The 27,982-nt window shown below is 33.1% G+C and overlaps 1 protein-coding gene across 2 annotated transcripts in view; it reads left to right on the top strand.

Moving 5' to 3' along the window:
- mmp17a (matrix metallopeptidase 17a) overlaps window positions 1-27,982 on the top strand; it is a 227,214-nt gene that overhangs the window by 182,450 nt on the left and 16,782 nt on the right. For both annotated transcript variants that reach the window (XM_073935110.1, XM_693509.11), the window contains 4 exons: window positions 13,165-13,341; window positions 21,166-21,268; window positions 23,048-23,130; window positions 25,059-25,211. In XM_073935110.1, the coding sequence (XP_073791211.1) occupies window positions 13,165-13,341; window positions 21,166-21,268; window positions 23,048-23,130; window positions 25,059-25,211 (516 nt within the window). The remainder of the gene's footprint in view (window positions 1-13,164; window positions 13,342-21,165; window positions 21,269-23,047; window positions 23,131-25,058; window positions 25,212-27,982) is intronic.

The raw sequence follows: 27,982 nt of genomic DNA, 5'->3' as shown, positions 1-27,982 counted from the left end.
ATTCAGAAAGTATAGCTCTTCTCTTTTTCCACATTTTTTATGTTACAGCTTTATTCCAAAATGGATTAAATTGATTTATTTTCTCAGAATTCTACACACAATACCGCATAAAGACAATGTGATTATTTTTTTTATTTGTTGCAAATTTATTAAAAACCTGAAAAATCACATGTACATAAGGATTCACAGCCTTTGCTCAATACTTTGTTGATACACCTTTGGCAGCGATTACAGTCTCAGGTCTTTTTGAATATAAAGCTGCTGCTGACCGCCTGGAGCTCAGAGTCGAAATTTTTAAAGATGGCTATCCTTATACATAAACTGCCGATTTGACTTTAAAATAATTACATTCTTCCTTGAAAATCTTTTAAAACTTGATTCTGTGGCATAATTGATGAGTATTTCTCTAATTTTGTGGATTTCCTGGCCGCCGTTAAGAGTCCTCATCATTTTCCTAAGCAGCACATGTGAGTTACTATGGTAAACGTCTGGGAGAAGTGCCTTTACTTCCAACTGTTAACAAAACTAGAACTACCTGTGCATTTAAACGAAAATAATGCACACCCTCCAGCCAATCAGAATCGAGAATTTCAACAGACCATGGAATAAGAAATGCATTTACTAACATGAACAAACAATGAACTATGCATTATTGCAATGTTTATTGATATAAGTTAGTGTAATGTAACGTATTGAAAATAAAACTGTTCCTTGTTAGTTCATGTTAACAGTGCATTAACTAATGTTAACATGCAATAATTAGTATTTTAAAAACATCATAAATCATAGTCATAAATCATAGTTTTATTTTAAAATGTATTGTTCATAATTAATTCATGTTAGTAAATAAATGAACTAAATCCTTATTGTAAAATTAGCATTTTTCTTGTATTTAATAAATATTATTACATCGTAAATCTTATTTTAATATAATTTAAACTGTTTCCTGTAAACTGTGAGCACACTCACTTCTTTATATTTTGCTAATATAACTGTTTTTGTATTCTTAAGAAGTTTTAAAAGGATTATGGACATGCACAAAGCTGCAAAAAAAGCTAAATGTTTTAAATTGCAGACTAGCAGACAAACAGTGTGAAGGCTATTTATTTGGTTACACGTATGAATTTTTATGCATTGATAGCTTGACTAAATCTTTGGATAGATGAAAAAATTGCGTAAGAATTCTTACTCTGTTCAATCCTCCCACGGGCAAACTCCTTAGCATCACTTTGTCCATTCTTGAAGAAAATATTCAGCCCTACAAAAGTGACGAAACATGGAGTAATGCTAAAGTAAAGAACTGAATGTTTTGTTGCTGAGGAAGAAACTGAGTTTAGTAGTTTACAGCAGGGTGCCGCTAAGGAGTGTAAATAATTGATATGATCCCGATAGATGGCGGACGGAACTTCCATGTACATCTGTAGACTGCAGAAGAAAAAAAAAATTACACTGTCATTTCAGTTTTTTTAGTTAAAATAAAGTGCTACTTGTTAAAAAAACCAACAGTAATTCAACACCTAAATTAAATTACAGAATTGCAGAATATAGATAGACTTTCATACGTTCACATTAAAATAAACAAATAAATTGTTTTAATTACAGTCTTTAAAGGGTTAGTTCATCTTTGTCATTACAAACCTATAACAGTTTGTTGATTTAGAAAACAAGATTAAATTGACTATGTAATATCTCTGTCCTTTCACTGAACGCCAAATCCTGTTCAGTTTAATTGAAAAACTTTAAAATGATCAACGTTGGTCAAATTTGTATTACTTGACAGAAGCTCAATCATGCTTGCTTTATGCGTGACAACCAGTAATGGCTCTATAAATAAACAGCGTTACTAATGCTTTTTTCAGTAACAAGTAATTTTGAGCTTTTGTCAGCTAATTTTATCGGGTTTAAAGTCATTTTGGGGTGGGATCAAAATCTGTGACGTAGTACGCATCTGTTAGTGGAGTAATGACGCATCAGTTTCTCATTATTATTCATAGTGGAGTTTTTTTATCCCATGAGAACACCCTTCTTCTTAATTATTCATGAGAGCACATGCTTTCCGTAGATAATGCAGACCTGCTAAGCTGTAAGGCCCACTGACTGGGTAAGACCGAGTCGGTGCACGGCAAGGGTTATATGTGTTTTTTGCCATGATCCATATGGGTTTGTTGCATGTTTTTCCACGCGATTCTGTCAGGGCCAATACAGCAAAGCTGTTGGTTTGCAGCAAGCATTTTTGTCAAGAGAGCTTTACTAGAATTAGAGAATGGCAGTCTTTGTCTTTTTTCAGTTAAGTTTGTTACCATTCAGACACATCGCATATCCGTGCTGATGTGTTTGCCATATTTTTAAAATCCTCCATATTACCTGCAGACCTGCTGCACTGCTATCCACCTTATTTATAGGGTTTTTATAAACACAATTATCTTTATAATGATAACAAATTGTGGTTATGTGTATATGAAATTATGAATAACATATGTAGCATGGTATTAAATTACTATTTACTTCTTTGCATTTTAACTTTGTAAACTATCAAATCATGCGTCTCCTCACGGTTTGGGTTGCCCTCTGCTCTCAGCGCTCCAAGTCCCATTATAAAGCATTTTTGGAAAAAATTCTGAGGTAGACTTGAACCAAAAGAGGGGAGTTTCATGGCCCTTTAAATGTAAACAAAAGGCTCAATTAAATACTTTTATTAATTAAAGAGATCATGTCTCTAAAGACTTGAATTAAACCACATCTAGAGTAAACAGCCTTTCAATTGAGGTACAGAAATTTGATTAAAAATACAATAATTTGTGTTCTGAAGATGAACAAAGGTCTCATAGCTGTGCATTAGCATAAGAGTGAGTCAATGATGACAGAATGTTCGTATTTTAGCCAACTAAGCCTTTAAAGCTCAGCTAATTAAAACAAAAAGCGAGTGAACAAACGCACGTCCCTTTTCTGTTTCTCTCTCCCTCCAGCGCAGTCTGGAGAACTGTAACCATATTGTTTCTGACAGAACAAGAGCTCTCTCTTTGAGCGAACAGTGGAATGAAACAGGAAAGAGGAAGTTCTGCTGTGTGTAGCGTGTAATTAACTCTTAATGGAGACTAGACAGAATCTGAAATGCTGTTTGAGATTTGGGTTATCCTCCTAGATGTTACACAGCAGCAGGGGCCGTCCCATGTTCATACTAGAATCACAGGAGCGTCTCTGTTATGACAGCGGGCAGATTGCTTTTATTAATTATGCCTTCATTCACCGCTTACTAATGCAGACTGATTGTTATAGCCAAAACAAAAGGCTCATTAAGCAGGTGCTTTTTTGATCAACTTTTTGCATTTTGGCCCAAGCCGGTGATGCACTATTGTTTTTAAAGTCTGTGTGAGTCCATGATTTTTGTGTGTGTGTGGATGACAAAATGAGGCAGAAGACCCTAGTCCATTATCGTCCATTTTACCTAGCCACCAGTCATTAGCAGTGACTATTGTTGATTTATTCTGCTAGAGAGAGAGAGAGAAAGTGCACTCTTTACCTTCACAAGCAAGGTTATTTTAAGTAATCTACAACTTTCTGCCTGTGCTTCGCTGACTTTAAAGAGTTAGTTCATCTGAGAATAAAAACACCTGACATTATTTATGCACTTTCATGTCCTTCAAAACCTATTCAAAGCTTTCACAAAAGAAGAATATTTGATTAATTGTACTGGCAATTATTTGACATGCAGTCGCAATAAATAGAAAAGGTTTCCAATGTTCTGCCGTATTGAAAGTCTTCTGAAACCATATAGGCACATTAGTGAATCAGTCAGTGTGTTTTCTGAACTGAATTAACCTAATGCAATAAAAAGTGAAAGATAGATCACACAAAAATAAAAATGTAGTTCTCTTTACTCACCATTTGCTTGTTCTAAACGTCTATGAGTTTCTTTCTTTTGAACATAAAAGAAAACCTGTTACCATTGACCTCCATATAATTTGTTTTTTCCTAATATGAAAGTCAGGGGTAATAGGTTTCCAGCTTTCTTTAAAATAAATTTTAGTTAATTAATGTTTCATAACGGTTTGAAACAAGTGAATGGTGAGTAAATGGTGATACTTTTGTGACCTGCATAAACAAATTCTTTAAAAATATATGTAAAAAAAAAAAAAAAAAATAGTTGATTAATGGCCTGATTAAATAAAACATTTACCAGGTCTGTTTTGTAAACTGCATCATTAAATTCATTTAAAGGAAGTTTAAAAAGTGAGTTTAAGATATTGTTCTTAACTCTTATTGTTAAGAGTTCATAATTTAGTTCAATAAGGATTTCAATATTTCTCATTGTATGATACAAAGTCATATATAATGTTTTAGGATTTAACTCTGATAACGTTTCATTCAACTCACGATTTGAATCACGATTCATGTTTTGTTTCAGTTTTTTTTAATTAAATGAGATTAATGACATTATAAACTACAGCAAATAAAAAGGTGTCGTTCTTTTATTAAGCAATATTGCTGCATGTTTCTTTGTGAAATTGAAATAAAATAAAACTAAATTGATATTTGAAATCAAACCCAAACTCAAATAAAAGAAATCTCTATGTATAAACACAGTAAGACCTGATCTGGGCTATTTCCATTTTTAAATTAGAGGCAATTCATTTTAATACAAACAAAGATTTCTCTTACTTGCAGCACTAGCAGGTTTTGTTATTTATCTCAAATAGACTGCAAAATTTAAAACAAAAACAGAATAATCTGCCTTCAGTTTCGTGCATCTGTTGGCCTCCTACATAAAACAGTAGAAGAGCTGAATGAGAATCAAATTCGGTTGGTAAATATGGTATGTGTATCTTTTAAGGGCCATAATACACCAAGCCAACAGTCAGCCAATGAGCATCGACTAGTCAATTCGTTGTGTTTCACACATCGTCTCTCATCATGTAGCCAACAATACAGTTGGTTTTTGTCTGCGCAAGTTGTTTGGTGTCGACTTGGTGTGTCCCGGGCCTAGTAAAATACTAATTAAAAGTTTAAGAGAGTTAGTTTCCCTCAGATGAATTCATATAAACTTATACTCCAACTGCATTGCATATTGTTTGGTACTGTATCTTAAATAAATTTAATCATCATATTTGAGTGGGTGGGTCAGTCAATATCAAGCTGATCTATTATGCACGACAACAAGCCGACTGGCTTTTCTCTTGGACTCGCACAAGAAGGACGGTAATATTTGCAGAAATGTATACAACATATATATGTATGAGAAAATTTGAGATTATCAAAAATATAAATGGCACCCTCTAGTGAAATTGTCGAAACAAAAACTGCAACCAAAGATAGTTCAGGGTACATATTTTTTGGTTCTCAACAATGTAGTCCTGTGCACACGTTTCCAATGACCCATTCATTGTTACCTCCCTTTTTGAGAGTTTTGAAATATTCATATGGGTTATTTGGTAGTACTTTTACTGTCCTTTTCCATCTTTTTTTAAGCTTGGATACCACCATAATTCATTGTACTTGTGTGAAATGACAAAAACACTATTCTCTAAAAAAGGCAGAAGCGCATGCAGGTTTTGGAGGGCCTGAGGGTGAATAATTGATGACAGATTTTTATCTTCAGTTGAACTAATCCACTGAAGCCATTCTGATCTGATAATCCAAAACACATGTATTTGTTTACTGAACAGAAGGTACTTTAATACCGTAACCTTCACCAAACAAGCCTTTGCAATCCAGGGCCAAACTGTTAACAAAAAAAAGGCTAAATCTGGCTTTTGAAATAGTTTAGACTCATTTCTTTGAGTCATCTGTGAGAGACACCTTCGGCTCGCTGCTTTGAGCTGCCGTGTAGCAGATGTTTCCAGTGTGCAAGGTCTTAATCACATTGCTTCATATCCATCTGTCATCCTCTGCATCTCCTCCTTTGGACCCAGAGTTCATCTGGATGAATCGCTAGCTTGTGCTAAACTAATCAGCCTCTAGCAATTAGATACAGTGGATGATAACCATGCACCAAGTACTGTAGAGCTCACCAGTCACGAGAGTGTGTTGGCTTAAAGGGACAGCACATCTAAAATTGCATTTGCATTACTTACTATTCTGCCTCACATGTTCTATGACCAATGAATAACTTTCTACCAAATATTTGCATACATATATTGTAAAGTGATGTGCTTTATTGTTTATTTCTCAGCCAATGTCTTGTTAATATACAGTAAAAAATATGGAAGCATTATTATATTTCATTGTGTTCTAATATACTGTATTAATGACTTTGATTATATTATATTATATTATATTATATTATATTATATTATATTATATTATATTATATTATATTATATTATATTATATTATATTATATTATATTATATTACAATTTATTACAATGTATTAAAATGTATTATTATATAATATAATATAATATTATATTATATTATATTATATTATATTATATTATATTATATTATAATATAATATATTATATTACAATTTATTACAATGTATTAAAATGTATTATTATATTATATTATATTATATTATATTATATTATATTATATTATATTATATTATATTATATTATATTATATTATATTATATTATATTATATTATATTATATTATATTATATTATATTATATTATATTAAAGCCAGTGTGTGTGCAGAGAGAATTAGAGTCCATGAAAAAGAAAGTGTGTTTTTCATAGATAATGAAAGGTATTTTAGTAGGAAAACATGGAAATTGTTTGTCATTTTCTTTTTGTCATTTTTTCTTTGTTCTTTGTGGGTTTTAGTTCTTTTGCTTTCAGGTTGTAAAGACCTTTGAAAAAAAGTTAAATAATTGGGAGAAGTGATATGAAACTATAAAGCAGACCTGGAACTACTGAACTTCACAGACATGCACTTACTGGAAATAACAGCTTCAACCAATCAGAATCAAGCCTTGTCATTTAAATAAAGTACAGTGTGAAAAATATTTCTCCATTTGAGATGCACAAAAGAAAAGAAGTCATAAAACAGTATTAATGAATAAATGATGACAGAATGGTCAAACCATGTCATGTCACTTTTATTCCTATTGAGCTTTATACAGTTTAGATTGTGTCAAATTCAGTATTACAAGGATGAACATGCAAATTCTAAAAGTTAGATAATACATTTTTCAATTCACATTCATGTGTATAGTGCTTTTCATGATACACATCACTTCAAAGCAGCCATACACAGGAAAAAAAGCTGATTCTACCTGACAAATAAAGTGGTTATTATGGGCTCTATTTTAACGATCTAAGGGTAAAGTCTAAAGCACATGGCACAAAAGCATTAAGGGTGTGTCCGAATCCCCTTTTGGTATTGTAATGATGGAAAAATACGCTCTGCGCCCAAGTGCATGGTCTAACAGGGTTGTGCTTATTCTCTAAATGAGTTATGGGTGTGTTTTGAGCATAACATTGTGCATTAAACCAATCAGAATCTTATCTCCCATTCCCTTTAAGAGTCGCATTCGCCATTTAAATGGCGGACTTTGTACGTGGAAAAATTGAACGCTTCACTATCGAGAAAACAGTTAAACAGACCATCTGTGAACGAGCCTCCTCTATTCAGCCTCTTTGCTTTCCCTTTACTTTACTTTTACTCTTTACTCCTTTACTTTCGTGGAGTAAGGAAACGGTGTTGTACACACTCCGCTGAAGATGTCGATTAGCCTACATATTCAATTTCGTTTGTTAAGTGCAAAGATTTGTTTTAAAACTATTTCTAAATTCAATTCTAATTTCCAGCAAACAAATAAATGAACAATAATAATGAAGTGTGGAGAAGAGTTTTATCCAAACACACATCCTATTCTCATGTCCCATAACGTGATGCATACATCTCCAAAAACCCAACAGGTGGACAAATCTAAACTTGTTTTAATAAAATAAAAATAAATATGCATTTAATAAATAATACTGCTAATAATGACATTACGGCGACGTAGTGGTGCAGTAGGTAGTGCTGTCGCTTCACAGCAAGAAATGCTGGTTCAAGCCTTGGCTGGGATAGTTGGCGTTTCTGTGTGGAGTTTGCATGTTCTCCCTGCGCTCGCGTGGCTTTCCTCCGGGTGCTCTGGTTTCCTTCACAGTCCAAAAACATGTGGTACTGGTGAATTGGGTAGGCTAATTTGTCCATAAAGTATGAGTGTGAATGATTGTGTGTGTGGATGTTTCCCAAAGATGGGTTGTGGCTGGAAGGGCATCCGCTGCATAAAAACATGCTGGATAAGTTGGCGGTTCATTACGCTGTGGCGACCCCAAATTAATATAGGGACTAAGCTGAAAAGAAAATGAATGAATGAATGAATTATGACACTACACAATTGCAAATTGTCATGAATAAACTGAAAAAAGCCCCCTGAGATTAAGAAGGCATGGAGGCAGTGGTTTTTATATTTATGTAGAAAATATACAATTTAGTAGCATTTTAATTCTATAATTATCTTCATATGTAAAGATATTTGTGTATCGCTGTACATCCTGTGTGTGTTAAGCTATGTGTAAGTGTGTGGACCTGCTTAGGTGCATAATTAACTGCTCTGCGCTGGACTTTAGACCAGCTGTTAATTGGTCAGTAGCGCAGTCTATTTCAGTTCCTCAAAATAGCAACGTGCCAACAATGCATCTAAACACACTTCCTTTTCAGACTGGGACACCCATGAGTCCACTAAGTAGTGCAAATGGATTTGCTATTTAAACAATGTGGCGCAAAACATGAAAATCACAGTTGCGCTGGTCTAAAAATAGCAACAAATCGTGCCAAACGCATCTTGCACTTTATTGAGTGTATGATAAGGCCCTAGTAGTCACCATGTCAAAGTAATGTCCATATTGCAGAAATTCTGTGATAATACTGTCAGGTAATACTGCAGGTATAATGGTATTCAAACAATATCAACATCCCAAAAATTTGGATCCAAAACTGCAGCTGGCATGTTCTCCACTTACCCCAGGGTGGGTATCTCAAGGTAGAAGCAGAAAATGTGGCTGCTGTTCCTAACATTTCAATCAAAGATAAACTGTTTTTGCTTTGAAATGGCTGTAGTGTGGAGTCTAGAAATACGTCATGTGACTGTTTAAAAAGAAATATGTCTTTATTTTCATTTGGACTGTGTGTCTTTTCCAGATTATAGTGATAAAAGATTAAGTTCACAGAAGCCATTTAAGCCTTTGTATATAAGTATTGGTATTTTAGCATCAATAGGGAACATTATAGGTAGTCAGTGTAGAGAAGATTAAATTGAGGTGATACGATCATATCTCCCTGACCTGGCAGCAACTCTTCAGCTGCGTTCTGGACGAACTATAACTTGTTTATTGAAGATGCTGAACAACCGGCTAATAGAGCATTACAATAATTGAGTCGTAAGGTCATGAATGCATGAACTGAGCTATTCAGCATCAGAAACCCACAACATGTTCTGTTGCTTGGAAATGTTTCTGAAGTGGAAGGTGGCTGTTTTTGTAGCATGAAATATGATTTTCAGGAGTCAAGTTGCTGTCAGATAAATCACCCAGGTCTTTGACTATAAAGGATAAAGCAGCAGTACATTCAACTAGATACAAATGATATCCCGAAAGCTTTTATCTACATGTTTTCAGTTCAAAAAGTAATATCTGTAACATTTTACAAAAACAGTACATGAATAATGATGTGTTAATATGTAAGATAAACATTGTTTTGTTATGAATTAATGAGTTAGAATAATCAGTGAATCATAAAATAATCATCTTTAATTACAACATGAGTCACATCTGAATACTTGTTAGTACTTGATTGTTTGTTATTATTGTATTAATTAATGTATTATTATCACGTTAGTTTTGCTTAAATTAACCATCATTAACTCATGATATGTTACTGTACCATGACTTTACTTGGAGGGCACATCATCATTAACCAATTTTAACAACTTATGAACTCATTATGCAGTTTAAACACAGGAGTTCATGAGTAGTTAAAATAGGTTAATGATGATGTGCCCCTCCAAGTAAAGTCATGACATAATTATTAACAGCTCATGTGTTCATGTTGGTTACATTTAGCTTACACTTCAATGTTAATTAATTAATAAATTAATTAACAACATGTCCTAACAAGTAATTAAGGTAGCTATTACTTATGATCTCTTCACTGTAAATCCTTATGTTGTCTTTACATAAACAATTAAGTAAAGTTGACTAAACATAACTTAAAATTTAGCATTTTGGTCCTACTACTAAAAAATATGAGTTAATTTAACTTATGTACCATGAACTGCATAAACTTAAGATTTCAAGTGTAGTGAGCTCTAAATCATAATTAATCCTTTAAAAAAATAGGTAATTTTTACAAATGTAGTCTTGACTGTAAAATTTTAATATGTGCAACCTTAAGTGCTTGGTCTTTTTTAAATCAGAAAACAAATGGCTTCAGGTATAATTATTCATCATAATTTGAATAAATGGCGAGGCAGTGGCGCAGTAGGTAGTGCTCGGTAGTAGGTCGTTGGGTCGCTGGTTCGAACCCTCGACTCAGTTGGCGTCTCTGTGTGGAGTTTGCATGTTTTCCCTGCCTTCACGTGGGTTTCCTCCGGGTGCTCCGGTTTCCCCCACAGTAAAGACATTCGGTACAGGTGATTCGGATAGGCTAATTTTTCCGTAGTGTACGAGTGTGTGTGTGAATGTGTGTGTGGATGTTTCCCAGAGATGGGTTGCGGCTGGAAGGGCATCCACTGCGTAAAAACTTGCGGGATAAGTTGACGGTTCATTCCGCTGTGGCGACCCCGGATTAATAAAGGGACTAAGCCGACAAGAAAATGAATGAATGAATGAATTTAATATAAATGGCAACTTATTTTTTGTTTAAAATGTATTTAAACATTTTTTCATAGTATATTATTACACACACTGAAAACCCTAATAAGTTGACTGAACTTAATAATTGAGTAAACTCATTGCCTCAATTTAATTAAGTAATGGAGTCTCCCAAAACTTGCATATTTAAGTTTATTTAACTTGCCGGTTTTGTAGACTATACATACATTGTTACTTAAATATTCAAGTTTTAGGAGACTCCATTACTCAATTAAATTAAGGCAACGAGTTTACTCAATCAATTTAGTTTAGTCAACTTATTAGTGTTTTCAGTGTGTGACCCATGTTGTAGTTAAAGTTAATTCATGATTAGAGCATACCTTAACTCATCATTAATTCATAATAAAGCAAGTTTACTTTATAATACATCATTATTCATGTGCTGTTATTGTTAAGTATTACCATAATATCTTATAAATGTAATTTAAAATAAAGAAAAATACCGGTCATCAACTCTTTTATGACTGTAACACACTCTATTAACTTGGATAATTTAGAAATTTCACATGGAGATGATGAAATATATAGCTATTACCAAGGGGCAGCATTTAAATTGAAAACAGCAGGGGGGCTAAGACAGATCCTTGTGGCACTCCGTACTTTAATGCTGTTAATTTTGCACTCCCCAGTTTAAATAAACATAATTTACTCCTTATTTTTCTCTCAGAGGAGCTTGACTATCTGTGTTCTGCTTATACAGTCCCACGGCGTAAGGCAACTGTGACACATTTTGGCATTTTCACGGTTTGTAAGCTCACCTTTCTCTCATTCCCTGTCTATCTATAGATCTCCCCCTGTCTATTTGTCTCTCTTTCTCAATTCCAACAAAATCCGATGACATATTCCTGGCTCCGGTTGTATTTTTTTGTTGTTGCCATCTCTAGGGGCCATTTAACAGAAAAGTGTGAATGTTTTTATGGCTGGCTGCATCTGTGTACTAAAGCGAGATAATGAAAAAGGTGAGTAGCGTTTAATGGCGCGGTTCTCCCTGTCAATCATCAGCTCATTGTGTTGAAAATGACAATGTGGGTGGACATCCTGAACTATTCCCAATTTAATCACTGTGATTTCCAGGACGTAATTGCTTTGGATGTCTTCATACTTGTGGAACAAGGTATTCGGTGTTCAATAGGACAGAAATATCACAAAAGAGATCTGTGTTCGGTTTCAATTCTTTCTCCTACATTACATGGAGTGCAGATTAATAAAGTTCTACACATTATGTATTTCTCAATAATGTTTGAATCTGTGCTCATATTTGCCATTTCAAAAATCCTAAAGAATCATCTGATTTGTTAATCACATGGGATTATATATGTATATTTATAATGTAATGATTATGATTACTTGCAAGTTCATGGGTTTATAGTATATATATAAATATATATATATTGGACTATTTTTGAGCATACAGTTTACCACAAGGGTTTATACATTGATTTATAATGTATAGAATTATGAATAAAATATATATGTTATGTATAATTTATAATCTAAAAAAATAATATTTGTTTTTATCGCATGTGTATTTTAATTGTATTATTTCTGAGTAGACTGTTAAACACATGGATTTACATACATACATGTATTTATAATGTATAAAAAATGAATAAAATATATTTCTATGAATAATTTATTATTTAACATAGAAAGAAAACATTATTTATTAAATTGGTCTTTTTCATATATGTAGAAAACTGTTAAATGCACAAACCTGGAGATAAATATAAAAAATGGCCACCAATACACTTTTTAAAATAATAATTTTCTTATTTACCTTATAATTATAATTATGGTATAATTCTGTTTATTTCTTTTATTTATTTATTGCTTGCTTACTTACTTGGATTTATCCTCCTGAATATACTATTAACCACATGGGTTTATGCATATATTTATAATGTATGAAATTCTGAATAAAATATATGTCCATGTATAAATTATTATCAGAAAACTATGACTTTATTAAATTGGCACTATGTATTAAATATGCACTGTTAAATTGGCACAGTGTGGAGTACTGTAAAATGCATGAACCTGAAGAAAATTGTAAAATGTCTGTAAAATGATATATATAATCAATTTAATAAATGTAATGATGTCAGAACTTATTTTATTTTATCTTATTTTATTTTATTTTGTTTTGTTTTGTTTTGTTTTGTTTTGTTTTGTTTTGTTTTGTTTTGTTTTGTTTTGTTTTGTTTTGTTTTGTTTTGTTTTGTTTTGTTTTATTTTAACCCCCCCTAAATCTTTCCATTTTTTGTCATTACTAAGCAAAGTCTGCTCTTCTCATCAGATTCTCATGGGATGGACCTGTTTGCAGTGGCGGTGCATGAGTTTGGCCATGCCATTGGGCTCGCACACACCTCTGCCATTGAGTCCATCATGCGCCCTTATTACCAGGGTCCAGTGGGTGACCCACTCAAGTACAACCTCGCATACGAAGACAAGGTCCGCGTCTGGCAGCTGTACGGTAGGAAAATGTGCCCCATTCCTCCTGTTTCTGTCAGTTTGATAAACTCAGGCTTTGCACAAATGCCTAAATATTTGTTCTGCAATCATATAAAATATAAAAACCTTAAAACTAAAATATTCTATACTATACTTTTATGTCCAATAACTAAACTGTATATTTTGCTACATCACTTTTGTCCGATATAATGTCATTTTATTTTCCTACATGACTTTTATGTCTGATAATTACAATTTATATTTTTCTTTGTCACATATGTCTAATAAAATTACATTTTAATTTTGCTACGTCACATTTTTAGCCAATAAATACAATTCTAAATTTGCTACATTACTTTTAGGTCTGATAAAATGACATTTTAATATTTCTACATCACTTTTATGTCTGATAAATACAATTTAAATTTTGTACATCACTTTTATGTCTGATAAATACAATTTATATTTTTCTATGACACTTTTATGTGTAATAAAACTAGATTTGATTTTTTTTACATAATTTTTATGTCCAATAAATAAAATATATATTTTGCTGTCACCTTTGTCCAATATATTGACATTTTAGTTTTGCGAGGTAAATTTTTAGCCAATAAATACAAATCTTATTTTGCTACGTTACTTTTGCCCAATAAAACTACATTTTAATTTTGCTATGTCACTTTTATATCTGACAAAGAAAATTTACATTTTGCTACATCACCTTTATATCCAATAAATACAATTTACATTTTGTTGTGTCACTTTTATGTCTGATAAAATGACATTTTAATTTTGCTACGTTACTTTTATGTCCAAGAAATAAATTTTTTATTTTTCTTAGTTACTCTTATGCCCCACAAATAAAACAAATACATACCATAACCAAATACAAAACACTACCAACTTATGCATCAGGTGGCGCTGTAAAGTGTGCAGTTAAAACCTTCTTTTTATTTATTTATTGTTATTTATTGTTTATTTACTATCTTTTTATTATTTTATTTGTTTGGCACAGTGAAGTCACAGTGATTATTTTATTAAACATTGTCAGGTTAAAGCGAGTTTACAATAGCACCACCGCAATGAGAAATTATATGAAAGCCAAACAAAGAAAACTTTACCTCTTATACACACAAGCAGATGTAGTGTCCATTGTCCAAACTCAAAACAGATCAGGTGTTCACTTAAATTGGACTTTCTGCAAACAGAATAAGGAGCCAACTACTACCCCAATTCTGTTAATGTTTTTTTTTTCAAAAAGAGCAACATAAAATTATGCACAAATGACACCTCGAGTGTGTTTATAAGGTCTGTTTAGTAATTTCGACAGTCAGCTTTTTTTGTCAGTTCATTCTTCTCTCTGTATTAATGCTTTATGTTATGTAATTCGTCACATATTTATGTTCTTAACTAAACTGGATATAACGCATACACTGTGTTGTAAATATAGTTTAATAAACGTATTCTAAAATACTGTCACTAATAACGTTGGCTTAAAAAAATAAGTAAATGTTGTTTAAATAAGCTAATATTTGAACATTCCTTTTGTAATTTTCTCAAAAATTGGTATAGAATATTTGTGAAAGTGCTGAGTGCAGGGAGTCTGTCTAAGCTTCTGTTTTCTGTTGATTTGGAATTGCCGGAGAAGTGAAAAGTGACAAGTAGAGACAACTCGACGCCACAGTGTTTCTGTAAGACGTACAGACAGAGAGTAGCTGTAATCTGTCAGCAGTAAACACACAAGGATGGCATGAAGATTGAGTTGTGTCTGCTTATAGCTATGCTTGTTGTAGTGCCGTTCACTTTTTAAAAACTTGGTAAAACCAAGAACATGCTTGCCAATTTTACTTTCATAGTCCTCCTTGCAATTCATAATTTATGATTTGCTGGTGTGATCTGAGTGCTCAGATATGAATTATGAAGGCAGAGTTAGTTTGTATCGTTCACTTACTCCTAATTTTAGAGCAATGCTTTTTTATAGATTTTATAATATATTTAATAAATATTTAATCATGTCATATTAATATTTAGAATATGATAGAATGTCATTTGGAGGCAAATGTATTATAGTTGATGAAAAAAACATTTGCTTTAACTGTTGAATCAAATTAATGTCAAAATAAAGCAAAATACATTGTCATGACTCATTGATCACAACGTTCTTTTAGTAAATAATTAAATTTGAAAAATTCAAACATTGTTTTATTATATTTTAACACATTCACTACAATACATGTAATGTTAATTTGGTATATAAAAATTATTTTATATGAAATTATATTTTTCTGTTTTATTTATGTCATTACTTATGTGTTAGCTGTCACATCAGGTTCTGGTAATGGAGTTGGGAATCCAAACGCAGCATCTCTATTTACAAGAATAACCAGTCAGGCATTGGTCAATCAGTCATCATCTAAACGGGTACAAACAGGGCAATCTAGAAGAGTAGTTGGAGTCAGAAGCAAAGAGATCACTGCAAACAGCATGAACAAAAACAGGTACAGAGAAGATTAGGCCAAAGAAAAATGCTTTATGATGTTACAGGTTAACAAGACTCAGCATTGTGTGTGTGCACGTGTGGTGTGTAAATAGTCCAGGATATCAGTCCATGGTGCGTTACCCGCTGTGTGTGGGTGTAATTGGTGGGAATCAGGAACCTGTGTCTGCAGGGTGCATTCTGGGAGTTGTAGTTTGTTAAGGTAGTGTGCCGCTAGATCGCTGGTGATCGTAACATTAGCATTATTACAACCATTATATTATATTATATTATATTATATTATATTATATTATATTATATTATATTATATTATATTATATTATATTATATTATATTAACTATATTTAGTATGAATTATTTAAAATTAAACAATATGATTAATAGGTTATTATATATATATATATATATATATATATATATATATATATATATATATATATATGTATGTGTGTGTGTGTGTGTGTGTGTGTGTGTGTGTGTGTGTGTGTGTGTGTGTGTGTGTGTGTGTGTGTGTGTGCGTGTGCGTGCGTGCGTGTGTGTGTTTTAATCATTTAGTCTAAATAAATTATTATTATTATTATTATTATTTTAATTAATAATGAATAATGTTGCAAAATGTGTGTTCCTGAACATTATTAATATTGTTATATATTTTAATATATCATCATATCAGTAAAAACTTTTGATTCAGTGGGCGAAAAGCTCAATGTAGGTGCACCAACAAATTTAATTTAAATAAATTTAAAATATATTATAAATTTTTTAATCATAATACATATGATATTAAACCTTCTTATAAAATATTCAATTTTTGATTCCTTTATTTGTTTTCATTTGTTTTATCTGGCTGTATCTATAGCAGAAAGGCTCATTTGCTGCCTTAAACATAGAAATATAATTCAACTGATCAATATGATTAGCTGAATTAATCATTTAAATGTTATATAAAGCTGACTGCAAAAGTTCAATCTTGACTTCACTTTAAAAATAGAGTTGAAATTGTATGAAATATTATGACTAAGAACTACTTAAATCAAGGGGGATTTCAAGTGTGATTTTGTCCAGTGTTGTTTCAGAAAGAGCACATGCATTGCTTTAGCTTTGTGACTGGCATGTGAAAGTGCTTCAGCAGTTCTCCGCTGACACTAGCATTACCTAGTTTTTAGCTGAAGTGCTCATTGTAATTGGCAGTGATTGGCACTGCATGCCCCCTCCGCCGACTGCCCTTTTGTGTGATCCCAGCAGGCAAATAACAGGCCCAAACGAGGGGCGCAGAGAGGAGAAGTGATTGGGTTTGTATAGGGGCACTATTGATTTAATTACATGGCTGTGTTGAGCCAGGCTGGGAGCACCGGGATTAATTGGTCGTCTCCATGATTTGGACCCCTGCTAATCAACATGCAGAATGACGCACGCCGATGCAAACACACATGGTGGGAAGGAAAGAGACTGAGATGGTTAGGGGAAGAAGGATCAAAATGTGCTTCAAAACGAGTCATAAATCCAGCAGCTCTGGAGTAGATGAACACGGAAAAGACACAGCGGGGGAATAGGGTAAAAAAAGATCACACTTTATATTACGTGGCTTTAAAGAGGAAGTGAAGCAGTTGTTCAAATTTACATTATTTTGTAAAATGGTTCCCACTATTGAAAATATATTAAACAAACTCGATTAATGTAACCGTTTAGAAAAAAAAGGGCATGTTTTACGATAGTTTTTAGAGCTAGGGTGCCACTCTCTTGGCATATCGCGGTGTCTCATGTCACGGGGTTGCTTCCGTTACCACAGCTGAACAATGGACACAATGGACTGAACACTGAGACTGGACAACCTAATTTAACACAATGTGTGAAGTTGTTGAGCTTGTGCAAATACAAGCATCAGATGTGTGTCTAATATAATTTAATAATTAGTTTTGCTTCTCTTGATTTTTCCTCTTTTTTAAATTTGTATTTAATATTTTTCTTTAACATATAAATTTTGTGTGTACTAGTTTCATTTTGTTAGATAATCTCCAGATTTGGCTTCAGTACTGACTAAAATGTAGTGTACTATTGTATAGCTTCCTATTAAAAATATGCATTTAAAAAGATACATTTGTGAGGGGCGTACTTCTATATGCTAAGCACTGTATGACCATAAATCAACACAAGGATCATACATCAAGCTTTTAATTAAAACAACAACATCACTCGAACAATTCATGCTGCAATACATTTGTAAGCTCATATTTAATTGAAATTTACAGATCTCATCATTAGTAACAAATCATTAACTAAGATGTTTAGCGCAATAAAGTATTAATTTGCTGCTTATTAATAGTTAATAAGGTACTTGGTTTTCGATATTGGGTAGGATTAGGGATGTGGAATAAGATCACACTTTATAAGTACCAATAAACAGCCAATATCTGAATTATAGGCAGACAGCAACCCTTTAGACTTGTGAATTAGTACCTAAACTAATGTGTTAACATTTTCTTTATAATTTTGTGAACAGTGAACATAACAGAAGCAAACCTGTCAACACTGGGATGTGAAAATAAGTGATAACCCACCAAATCCTAAAACAAAACAAACCAAATATGTTAATCTGGGGCTGTTTCATTGTAAATAAACAGTTGAAACAATCAGTAATGTTATATTATTTAATTATCAACAAAGAATAGAATGAATAGCATACATTAGAAAAAGCTGCAAACAAATTAGCAAACAGTTTAGCCTATTAAAATGACTAGCTATTATAAAGAAATCAAATCAAGTTATCAAATCTCATTAACCTTTTCTTCACTGTATAATTTAAACATTTTGATTAAAGACCAGCAAGTGAATCTCTCATTTAGATTTTTCATTAAATCACAATAAATAACAGAGGTGTCACTCTAAAATGCACAGATCTATAATGAAAGCATTCAATTGCTTTCCTAACTATTCATGCTAATTTAACGACTTAAAGTGACATCATCGAATTTCGCTTTAAGATTTCAAGGGCTAGCATTGCACTAGAACCCCGTAAGTGGTTTCGTTTGAAAGTGTAAAATCTATATTTTATGCTCATATGCATCACTTTGGTTTTTACTTTACTGTACAAAAGTTATTTACACTTAAATACAGAGTATTTTGGATACCCGAGCTGGGTATTTTACATTGGTTCATTTTCATATGGTTCATATAAGACATGTACAAGTTATAGCTCAAATAAAAGCACTTGCCGGTGCTCATAAGGTTCTAGCATTCTTTTTACTGAATTATATTCACATATCAAACAGTTGCCGAATGAATCGCTGTGTTTCCATGGCGCAGAAGTGAAAACAATACATTTATGATCAATAAGCAGCCCCAGATAGCACAGACAGCTGTCATCTCTTACCTTATGCTGTGAATTTCAGGGCCATTTCTCCTCTGTTTTTGAGGTGATGTGCATAAGAAATCCTTTTATATGTCTGATGTGGTCCAAACACAGTGAATTATGTTTGATCAAACAAAAGAATTGTGAAATTTGAAAACAATGATCGATCCCTGTGGCTTGTACAGCACCTCTCATCAGTTGGAATACAATAACTTTTGCATAGATTATGGTAGAGACATTTTTCTTTTTTTCTATGATTACAGACATGTGCAGGAACCACCAAAATAAATTACAGCACGCTAGACCACTCAGAACCTAAAAGGTACACTTTCAAGTTTGAGTAAAAAAATAATAATAATAAATACAAAAAGCGCCTATTTTTTTAGGTGTTTATCATAACACAGACAACATATACAGATATTTAAAACACTTTCAATAGTGTTTATGAAGATTCAAAAGGTTTTCTTCAAAATGATACCAACTTTTTGTATTCACACCTCTGCATGTGGATTTGGGAGGCTTTTAAATTTGGGTAGGCAAAATCCAGGCGGAAATCCCAAAAGAGCGGCAGCGTTTAACTGGTTAAGACAAAAATTGTTATGTTTAAAAGAAAACCTACCAAGATTGACATGTTTAGATGTTGTTCTCATTATTATTATTATTATTATTATTATTATTATTATTATTATTATTATTATTATTATGTGTATATGTCTATTCAAACACATACCCAAAACCCAGAGTGTCCACTTTCATTCTGCTTCAGAACACGTGTACAGAATCTGTTTGAGAAACAGTCATGCACTGCTACATGAACTGACTGTTTTGAGGATTGCATAGGAGGGGCAATGGCGCCTGTAATAGAAAGGAAATGAATTCTGCAATTTTTATATTTATTTCAAAGTGTTTTCATGCCTAAATAAAATGAAAGCACAGAATAGATTCACATTTATCAGCAAAAAGCGTCCCCTGGTGGTTCGGCTGTACGGTTTGTGTATAGGGAGGATCAATCCATTAATGTTTATTGCCACCTTTCATAGAAACATTGAAAATACAGGAGAAATATGAAAAAAAATGCCTTTATGGGATGAAAGCGGGATAGAATTGGAAAATACAGGAGAATCCCCTGAAATTAGGGAGCGTTGACGAGTACAAACAGGAGAAATATGCTATTATTTTTGTTCAATCAATGATCCTCTAATTTGATTGTTAACTGCTTAATCTCTGATAACTGCTTATATATAGTTAATAAGGTACTTAGGTTTAGTTCATTGGAAGGATCAGAGATGTATAATAAGATCACACTTTAGAAGTACTAATAAACAGCCAATATCATCATAATAAGCAGGTAACAAGACAAAAGTTACTAGCGAATTTATACTTAAACAAATGTGTTAGCATTTTCTTTATCATTTTATGAAGAGTGAACAAAACAGCAGTAATATATTACTTTTTCTTCAATTAATCGATCCTCTGATTTGATTGTTAACTGCTTAACCCCTTAATAGTTAATAAGGTACTTGGGTTTAGATATTGAGTAGGATTAGGGATGTGAAGTAAGATCACACTTTATAAGTACTAATAAACAGGCAATATCTTAATTATAGGCAGACAGTAACCCTTTAGTTACTAGTGAATTAGTACTTGAATGTGTTAGCATTTTCTTTATCATTGTATGAACAGTGAACAGTACAGGGGTTCAATTCTTTTGTTTTTGATCAATTAATAGATGCTCTGATTTGTCTTTATTTTTGTTTGTGCTCAAGAAAATATGTCCTCGTATAACACCTCTAAGATAACAAAGTCACTTTCATATTCTAAAAAAATACAATACTCAAAATTTGTTAGGCAGCAAATCGGAGTTCAGCAAAACTCATTTTCGGAGGCTGTTATCTCTGTGCGATATTTCTCAATAAGTCAAGAATGCACTTAGTGTGCATTCCTTTCAAATATGCCTGGTGTTTTATGCATTCCCACAAGTTTTGGTTGTGTTTTATCAGGTGTTCGGGACTCTGTATCACACACACTCAAGCCAGATGACCCTTCACAAACAGCCGAGCCACCCGTCCTGCTCGACCTCCCCGAAAACAGATCCACAATTCCGTAAGTCAACAAGTCTGGCATCCACAAATCCCTACATTCCCCTATCAGCACGCCTTCAATATTTCAAATCACACCATCATTCTGGAGGAGAGTTTTGCACAGACTTCATAATTCACTCTACACTCAGCAAATGCTCGAATGACACAAATTACAGACTCAATTCATGACTCCTGGTAAGCAAGCGTTTAGCTGCCCGCACCTCTCTATTTTTCCTCTCTCTCTCTCTCCATCTTCGAGAGAGACAGGTAGATTTAGTTTGACAAAGGTCAGTAATATATTCCTCGCAGAGAGCTCAGCTAATAAGCTGTGAATGAAGATCTTTGTTAATAAAGTGTCAGGCGAGTTCCAGCTCACAAAAGCAGCTCTGTCACCATAATTGCTCCATTATTAGCATCCCGGCCACGTCAGAGTGCTAAGTCAGTCATTAGGCGAGGGGATAAAACGCTGAAGAGATTCTGTTGCAAGCAGGTGATAACATCTCCCTTCATTTGGGCCAACGTAAACCAAGCATGTAATAGGGACATCCAAGACTGGTTGCACGTAGCTATCGGTTGCCAAAAATATTTATATACTGTAAAGACTTGTGATAAAACATGTATGGGGCAGTGGCTATAAAGTATAGCAGTTGCTTTCTGCTGATGCTAAATTATGATAAAAAAGTAGCAGATGTTTAGGAAAACTATTTTTTTTAGATAAATAAAGATGTCAGCTGTGAGGCAAACAGTTTAGTTTTAGTTTAGTTTAGTTTAGTTTAGTTTAGTTTAGTTTAGTTTAGTTTAGTTTAGTTTAGTTTAGTTTAGTTATCAATTTTAAAAAATGTGCATAAAAACACATGCGCATAACTGAGTAGGATAAACGTTTTTTATTCGATAAATAATTCCATTTTTAATGTAGATATTTGGCGCCAGTTTATCAGGAAGTTATGATTTTGATTCATTGGATGAAAACGTTTCTTTTTTCACACGTCTTTTATTCAATATTCCAGTTTTGCGTATCAATTTAATTGGCATTTTTGGATGGAAACTAGTGCTAACTAAAGGCTTGACAAATGAGGGCAATTCACACTGCATAGACAAATGCCAACCAACAAATCTTTTTGAGTTTATTGGATCAGTGTGTTTTACTCCTGTCAGCATCTTTTGCCTTCGGTCAGTTTTCCAACAAACAGCAACAAACTCAGACTTTTAACCATGTGTTTTTAGCCCTGAGTAGGATCATTTAAATAAATCATTCACACATTCATTTCCTTTTTGGCTCAGTCCCTTTATTAATCAGGGGTCACCACAGCAGAATGAACCGCCCATTTAAATAAATATTTAATAAATTATTATTGTGTGTAGCCACTGTTGGAGCATTGTAAATATGACAGTAATTTATAAATAAAATTTTTAAGTACAATGGCCAACTTGTTTGTTATTGTTTGCTTGTGTGGTGTGAATTGGCCTGTAGTGCGCATGTCCACTAAAACTGTTTTACACTAGCTTAGTATTTTTTTTTCTGTTTGTGTCAATTGAAGTGCCACTTTTTTTTTCAACAGCAACCCAGTACTGGGAAATATTCTAAACTATGCAGCACTAAAATTATTCTGCATTACGCTGAAGATATATGACCACCTCAGGGTTTGCATAAATTTGAAGTAATTCAATGGTCTGTCGTCGAATATTCCTTCCATAATCAATGATTCAGTCATGTAGAAACACAAACACTTCTACTATAGTGAAAGGTTTGTCCTCTTCTGTCATTAAAACATTGGCTCATTCCTTTTTTTTTTTTATGTAGACCTGCCCGTGACGCCCCAGATCGATGCACAAGCCATTTTGATGCTGTAGCCCAAATTCGAGGAGAAGCCTTCTTTTTTAAAGGTAAGCAAAATGAATGAGGTATAATATACAGTAGTCAACATTTGAAGTGGATCAAATAGTTTTTCAAAACTGTCCTTAACTGTCCTTAACCCAGTGATTTATTGATGATCCACTTCAAATGTTGCCTTCCATATATCTTTTTGTGTACACTGTAAATATTTTAAACCAGCTTCAACTAATTTTTAGCAACTAGTTTATTATTGAGTAGCTAGACTTTAAAAAATTATAACTCTTCAATCAGTTAGTTAATCACTATTTTAACAGACTTAAGGTAATTTAATATTAATAGAATATGTTCAACAATTTTTAGCATTTCAGTAATTGGCATTAGAGTGTGTACAAACTGCAAAATATATGTAATACTTACTTACTCCCAGGGCCGTTTATATTGAAGTTCATATTTAGCCGCACCATGTTGTTGTTTCATAACATAACATTTTACGAGGTGGGTAGTTGGCCCAAAGCTCAACCCCCAACCTGGAGAACCAGGGCTTAAACACATACACTATGAACAGTTACCTATTACAGCTACAGCTACAGCTACCTACAGCTTAACCAATTCACCTATAGCCCATGTCTTGGGAGAAACCCACACGAACACGGGCAGAACATGCAAACTACACAGAAATGCCAACTAACCCAGCTGAGGCTTGAACCAGCAACCTTCTTTCTGTTAGGTAACAGCGCTACCCACTGCGCCACCATGCCACCCATAAAATATCTGTAATAAAACATCTTTTTTTCTGTTATATTTTATATCAATAGTTTGACTTTTTTTTAGACCTTTTTAAGTATTAATTTAAATTTAAAATGTAATAAATTTCAGTAATGTTGTGTCCTGTCATATATATTTTTTGTTGCATTATACTTGTTTATTAAAGCATTCCACTCACACACATATGTATAAATAGATATATTTGTGTGTGTGTGTGTGTGTGTGTGTGTGTGTGTGTGTGTGTGTGTGTGTGTGTGTGTGTGTGTTCTAATGCTTTAATAGACAAGTATTATGCTACAAAAATGGACAGTTTGATAGATGAGAAAGACTAAAGATTATTCACAATACATATTGATATGGTAAAAATACATTAAACATTAATTCTAATGTCTTTTAGATAGTTTTAATGTGCAAATCAAAGTACTGATGATATTAATTAAAGGTTCTTTAAGGAGCTTTGAAATGTGCATTTTTATTCAATGTTTTATGATGCTCAACCAAAACACGAAAAAAAAAAATGGGACATACTCTGGCTCCTCCCCTTAAAAAAAATAAGCCAATAGCATTTTGCATTATCAACGTTCTGCTAGTGAAAAGTGTTGAGCTCAAGCGCATTAAATGTGAAGCATTTAAAGGGGGCGGAACATGTCAGATACTAGAGAGCTTTTGATTGGTTATGATTTGATGAGAAACTGAAGTATGAGATGACTTGATCCAACCAAAACTGTTGATCCATTTAGGTGGAAGTGATAAACTCTAAGCTTCACATATTTATATCAGTTTTAAATTTTCTAAATGTAAATTGTGTCCCTGTTTTGGAGCACACTAGCTTATAGATATTTTAAAAACTAACAATAATGATACTTACAACTTAAAAAACTTAATTTTAATTTCAAAGGACTATTAAAAAACAGATTATTAAAATAATAATGTAAAGACACTGAATTCCCCAAACATAGACTGCTGTTAAAAGGTTTAGTCATTATTGCGCTGATGCACACTAGCGCTATCTGTGTTTTGATATATTATTATTTGTGCACTGTATTTGCATGGCTGGTTCTAGCAGCTGGGCACCTCCTACCCACTGCCTCCGGGGCACACGCGCATTCCTCGCTTTATTACCCCTTATACATCATACGATAGCGCATAATTACACCATAAGCTTACATAAACACAAATAATCCCACATTGTTACTGTCAAACGTCTCATCAGGGAAGTATTTCTGGCGTCTGACACGTGAGAAGCACCTGGTGTCATTACGGCCTGCGCAGATCCATCGCTTCTGGAGGGGTCTACCTGCCAACCTGGACAGTGTGGATGCTGTATACGAGAGGCCCGGAGACCACAAGATCGTGTTCTTTAAAGGTAAATGCCTTGATTTAACACTATTGAATCAATATTTTTTACCCAAAGTGTTTAAAATTATTTGCAAGTTCATTTACAAGGAGTTGAACAAATCAATTTTTATTCCATGGTCTGTTAAAGTTCTTCAGTTATTTGCCTCTGTGTCATTAAAATGCTTTAACCACAGCAATATGTAATAATTTATTTTTAATTTAATAATATAGCTGCACATTATACAAATACTTCATATCCATACTGACATCATATCTAAAATTGAGTGAAAGGTATGTTTTAAATGGTGTTATATTTGTATCCAACATGAAATTAACATTACACTTATTTTAACATGTATTAGTATCACAAGTATGTCAGCAACGCTTTTTTGAGTTCTCTGTGTTTTGTTCCTCCAAGTTATTTTCTCTTTGTATTGCCTACAGTATGGCAGTATGGTATATATTCGATATACAGTTGAAGTCAGATTTTTTAGCCCGCCCCTGAATTATTAGCCCCCCTGTTTATTTTTTCCCCAATTTCTGTTTAACAGGGAGAAGATTTTTTTCAAAACATTTCTAAACAATAGTTTTAATAACTCATTTATAATAACTGATTTCTTTTATCATTGCCATTAAGACAGTGCATGATATTTTACTAGATAGTTTTCAAGACACTTCTATACAGCTTAAAGTGACATTTAAAGGTTTAACTAGGCTAATTATGTTACCTAGGCAGTTTAGGGTAATTAGGCAAGGTATTGTATGACGATGGTTTGTTCTGACGATCGAAAAAAATATAAAGAGGCTAATAATTTTGACCCTAAAATATTTTTTTAAAATTCAAAACGGCTTTTATTCTATCCGAGATAAAACAAATAAGACTTTCTCCAGAAGAAAAAATATTATCAGACATACTGTGAAAATTTTCTTGCTCTGTTAAACATCATTTGGGAAAAATTTTAAAAAGGAATACAAATTAAAGGGGGGCTAATAATTCTGACTTTAACTGTATGTCCATATTGCTGTGGTAAAGCTTGTTTTGGGTTGTTATGGTTACTCACAGTCTGTTAAAAGTAACTTGCTAATTCTAATAAGTAGAAAAGCTCCAAATTTTCTAAATGTATTTTTTGGTTGAGTGACTGAATGAGGAAAAAAAATTTGAGTCAAACAAAAAAAGTCACTGCCCGGCACATTAGTTTAATTGGTTTTGGTAATGCCTTGAGTTTTTAAGAGTCTTTGTAATTTAAGTTCAATTTAAAAAAAAAGTCTTTCAAAACTACTTTGTTATTTAATAAAAATAATAAATAAGTATTACAAAGCATTTTCAGTTTAGTTTTTTTTTTTTTTTTGACCAGGTGCATCCAGAATTTTCATTTCTGTAATAAGTTGTCTTTTAACATTAAACTGATAAACTGTGGAGAACAAAAATTACCTCATCATGCAGTTTTTTATTTTTAAATCAGAGATCTTTACAGCTTAAATGAAGTTACTACCATAAATCACAGAAAGCATTATGAGAGCTAGAAAAAAATGGAGTAGTTGAAGGAATAGTTCGACCCAAAAATAAAAAAAAATCTGTCTGTTTGTTTCTTATGTTGAACACAAAAGAATATATTTTTAAGAATGTTGAAAACGGCTACAGACTCCATAATATTTGTTTTAAAAATCCTACTATGGATGTCAGTGGTTACAAGTTTCCAACATTTTTCAAAACTCAAAAACTCAAACATATTTGGAATAAGTAGAGGGTGAGTAGAGGATTTCATTTTTGCAGGAACCATGCCTTTAATTCGTTCATTCATTTTCTTTTCGGCTTAGTCCCTTTATTATACTGAGGTCACCACAGCGGAATAAACCGCCAACTTATCCAGCGTATGTTTTTTGCCGTGGATGCCCTTCCAGCTGCACGTCATCACAGTGACGTCACACTTAACAAACGGATAAAAAGAAATTGATCAGATCTGCAGCTATGAAAAAGTCCAAATCTTTACAGTATTCTGGTCACTGTCTGCATTTTCTGGCATCTATTACTGCAGTTTGAATTGGGCTTTAGAGTGGTGGTGTTGAGTTTTGCACAACATATTTAGTGCAGAAAATATCCAGTTTAATACTGTGTTTTTGTTGCTTTTGGCAGTCAGTAATCTAAGAAAAGTTCACAGTTAAAGAGATCAAGAACATCTATCAAAAGCTCTTTCAAATGATTTTGCACAAAAAAGACCTTCTCATTATGTACTAATTCCAGACATTTTAGATAAAATGCTCCCTGCAGCATAAACACACACACACACACACACACACACACACACACACACACACACATGCTCGGCTAAATTCTCTGATTGACTGACAACGTAACGCTGTTGAGATATGTAAATGTCATTTGTAATAAGAATTGGACTATAAGCAAACAATGTCCTTCAAATATATAATGCAAGAATGTTTTGAAGATGTGCCTCAAATCCAATTTCAGCTCAAAAGCACAGAGGTAAAAAGAACCTGTTATATACCTGTGGTTTGTGAGGACACAAAATTGAATAATGGCATGAGTATGACTTGGTGTTGCTTTGGTAAGGTGGTTTACGAGGACCTGCCTTATAATTCACTTAAATCATATATTTATTTTTTTGCCTTTGACCATTTGACAATAAGGGCCCTATCATACACCCGGCGCAATGTGGTGCAAGGCGCGGCGCAATAGTCTTTTGGTAATTTTAGCTCGCGTGCAAGGGTAATTTTGAGGTGTTGCGCCACACTGTTTAAATAGCAAATGCATTTGCGCTCAAATGTGCGCCCATAGGC

This window comes from Danio rerio, chromosome 21 (assembly GCF_049306965.1).
Source record: "Danio rerio strain Tuebingen ecotype United States chromosome 21, GRCz12tu, whole genome shotgun sequence".
Lineage (NCBI taxonomy): Eukaryota > Metazoa > Chordata > Actinopteri > Cypriniformes > Danionidae > Danio > Danio rerio.
This window is presented reverse-complemented; position numbering and strand designations above follow the sequence as displayed.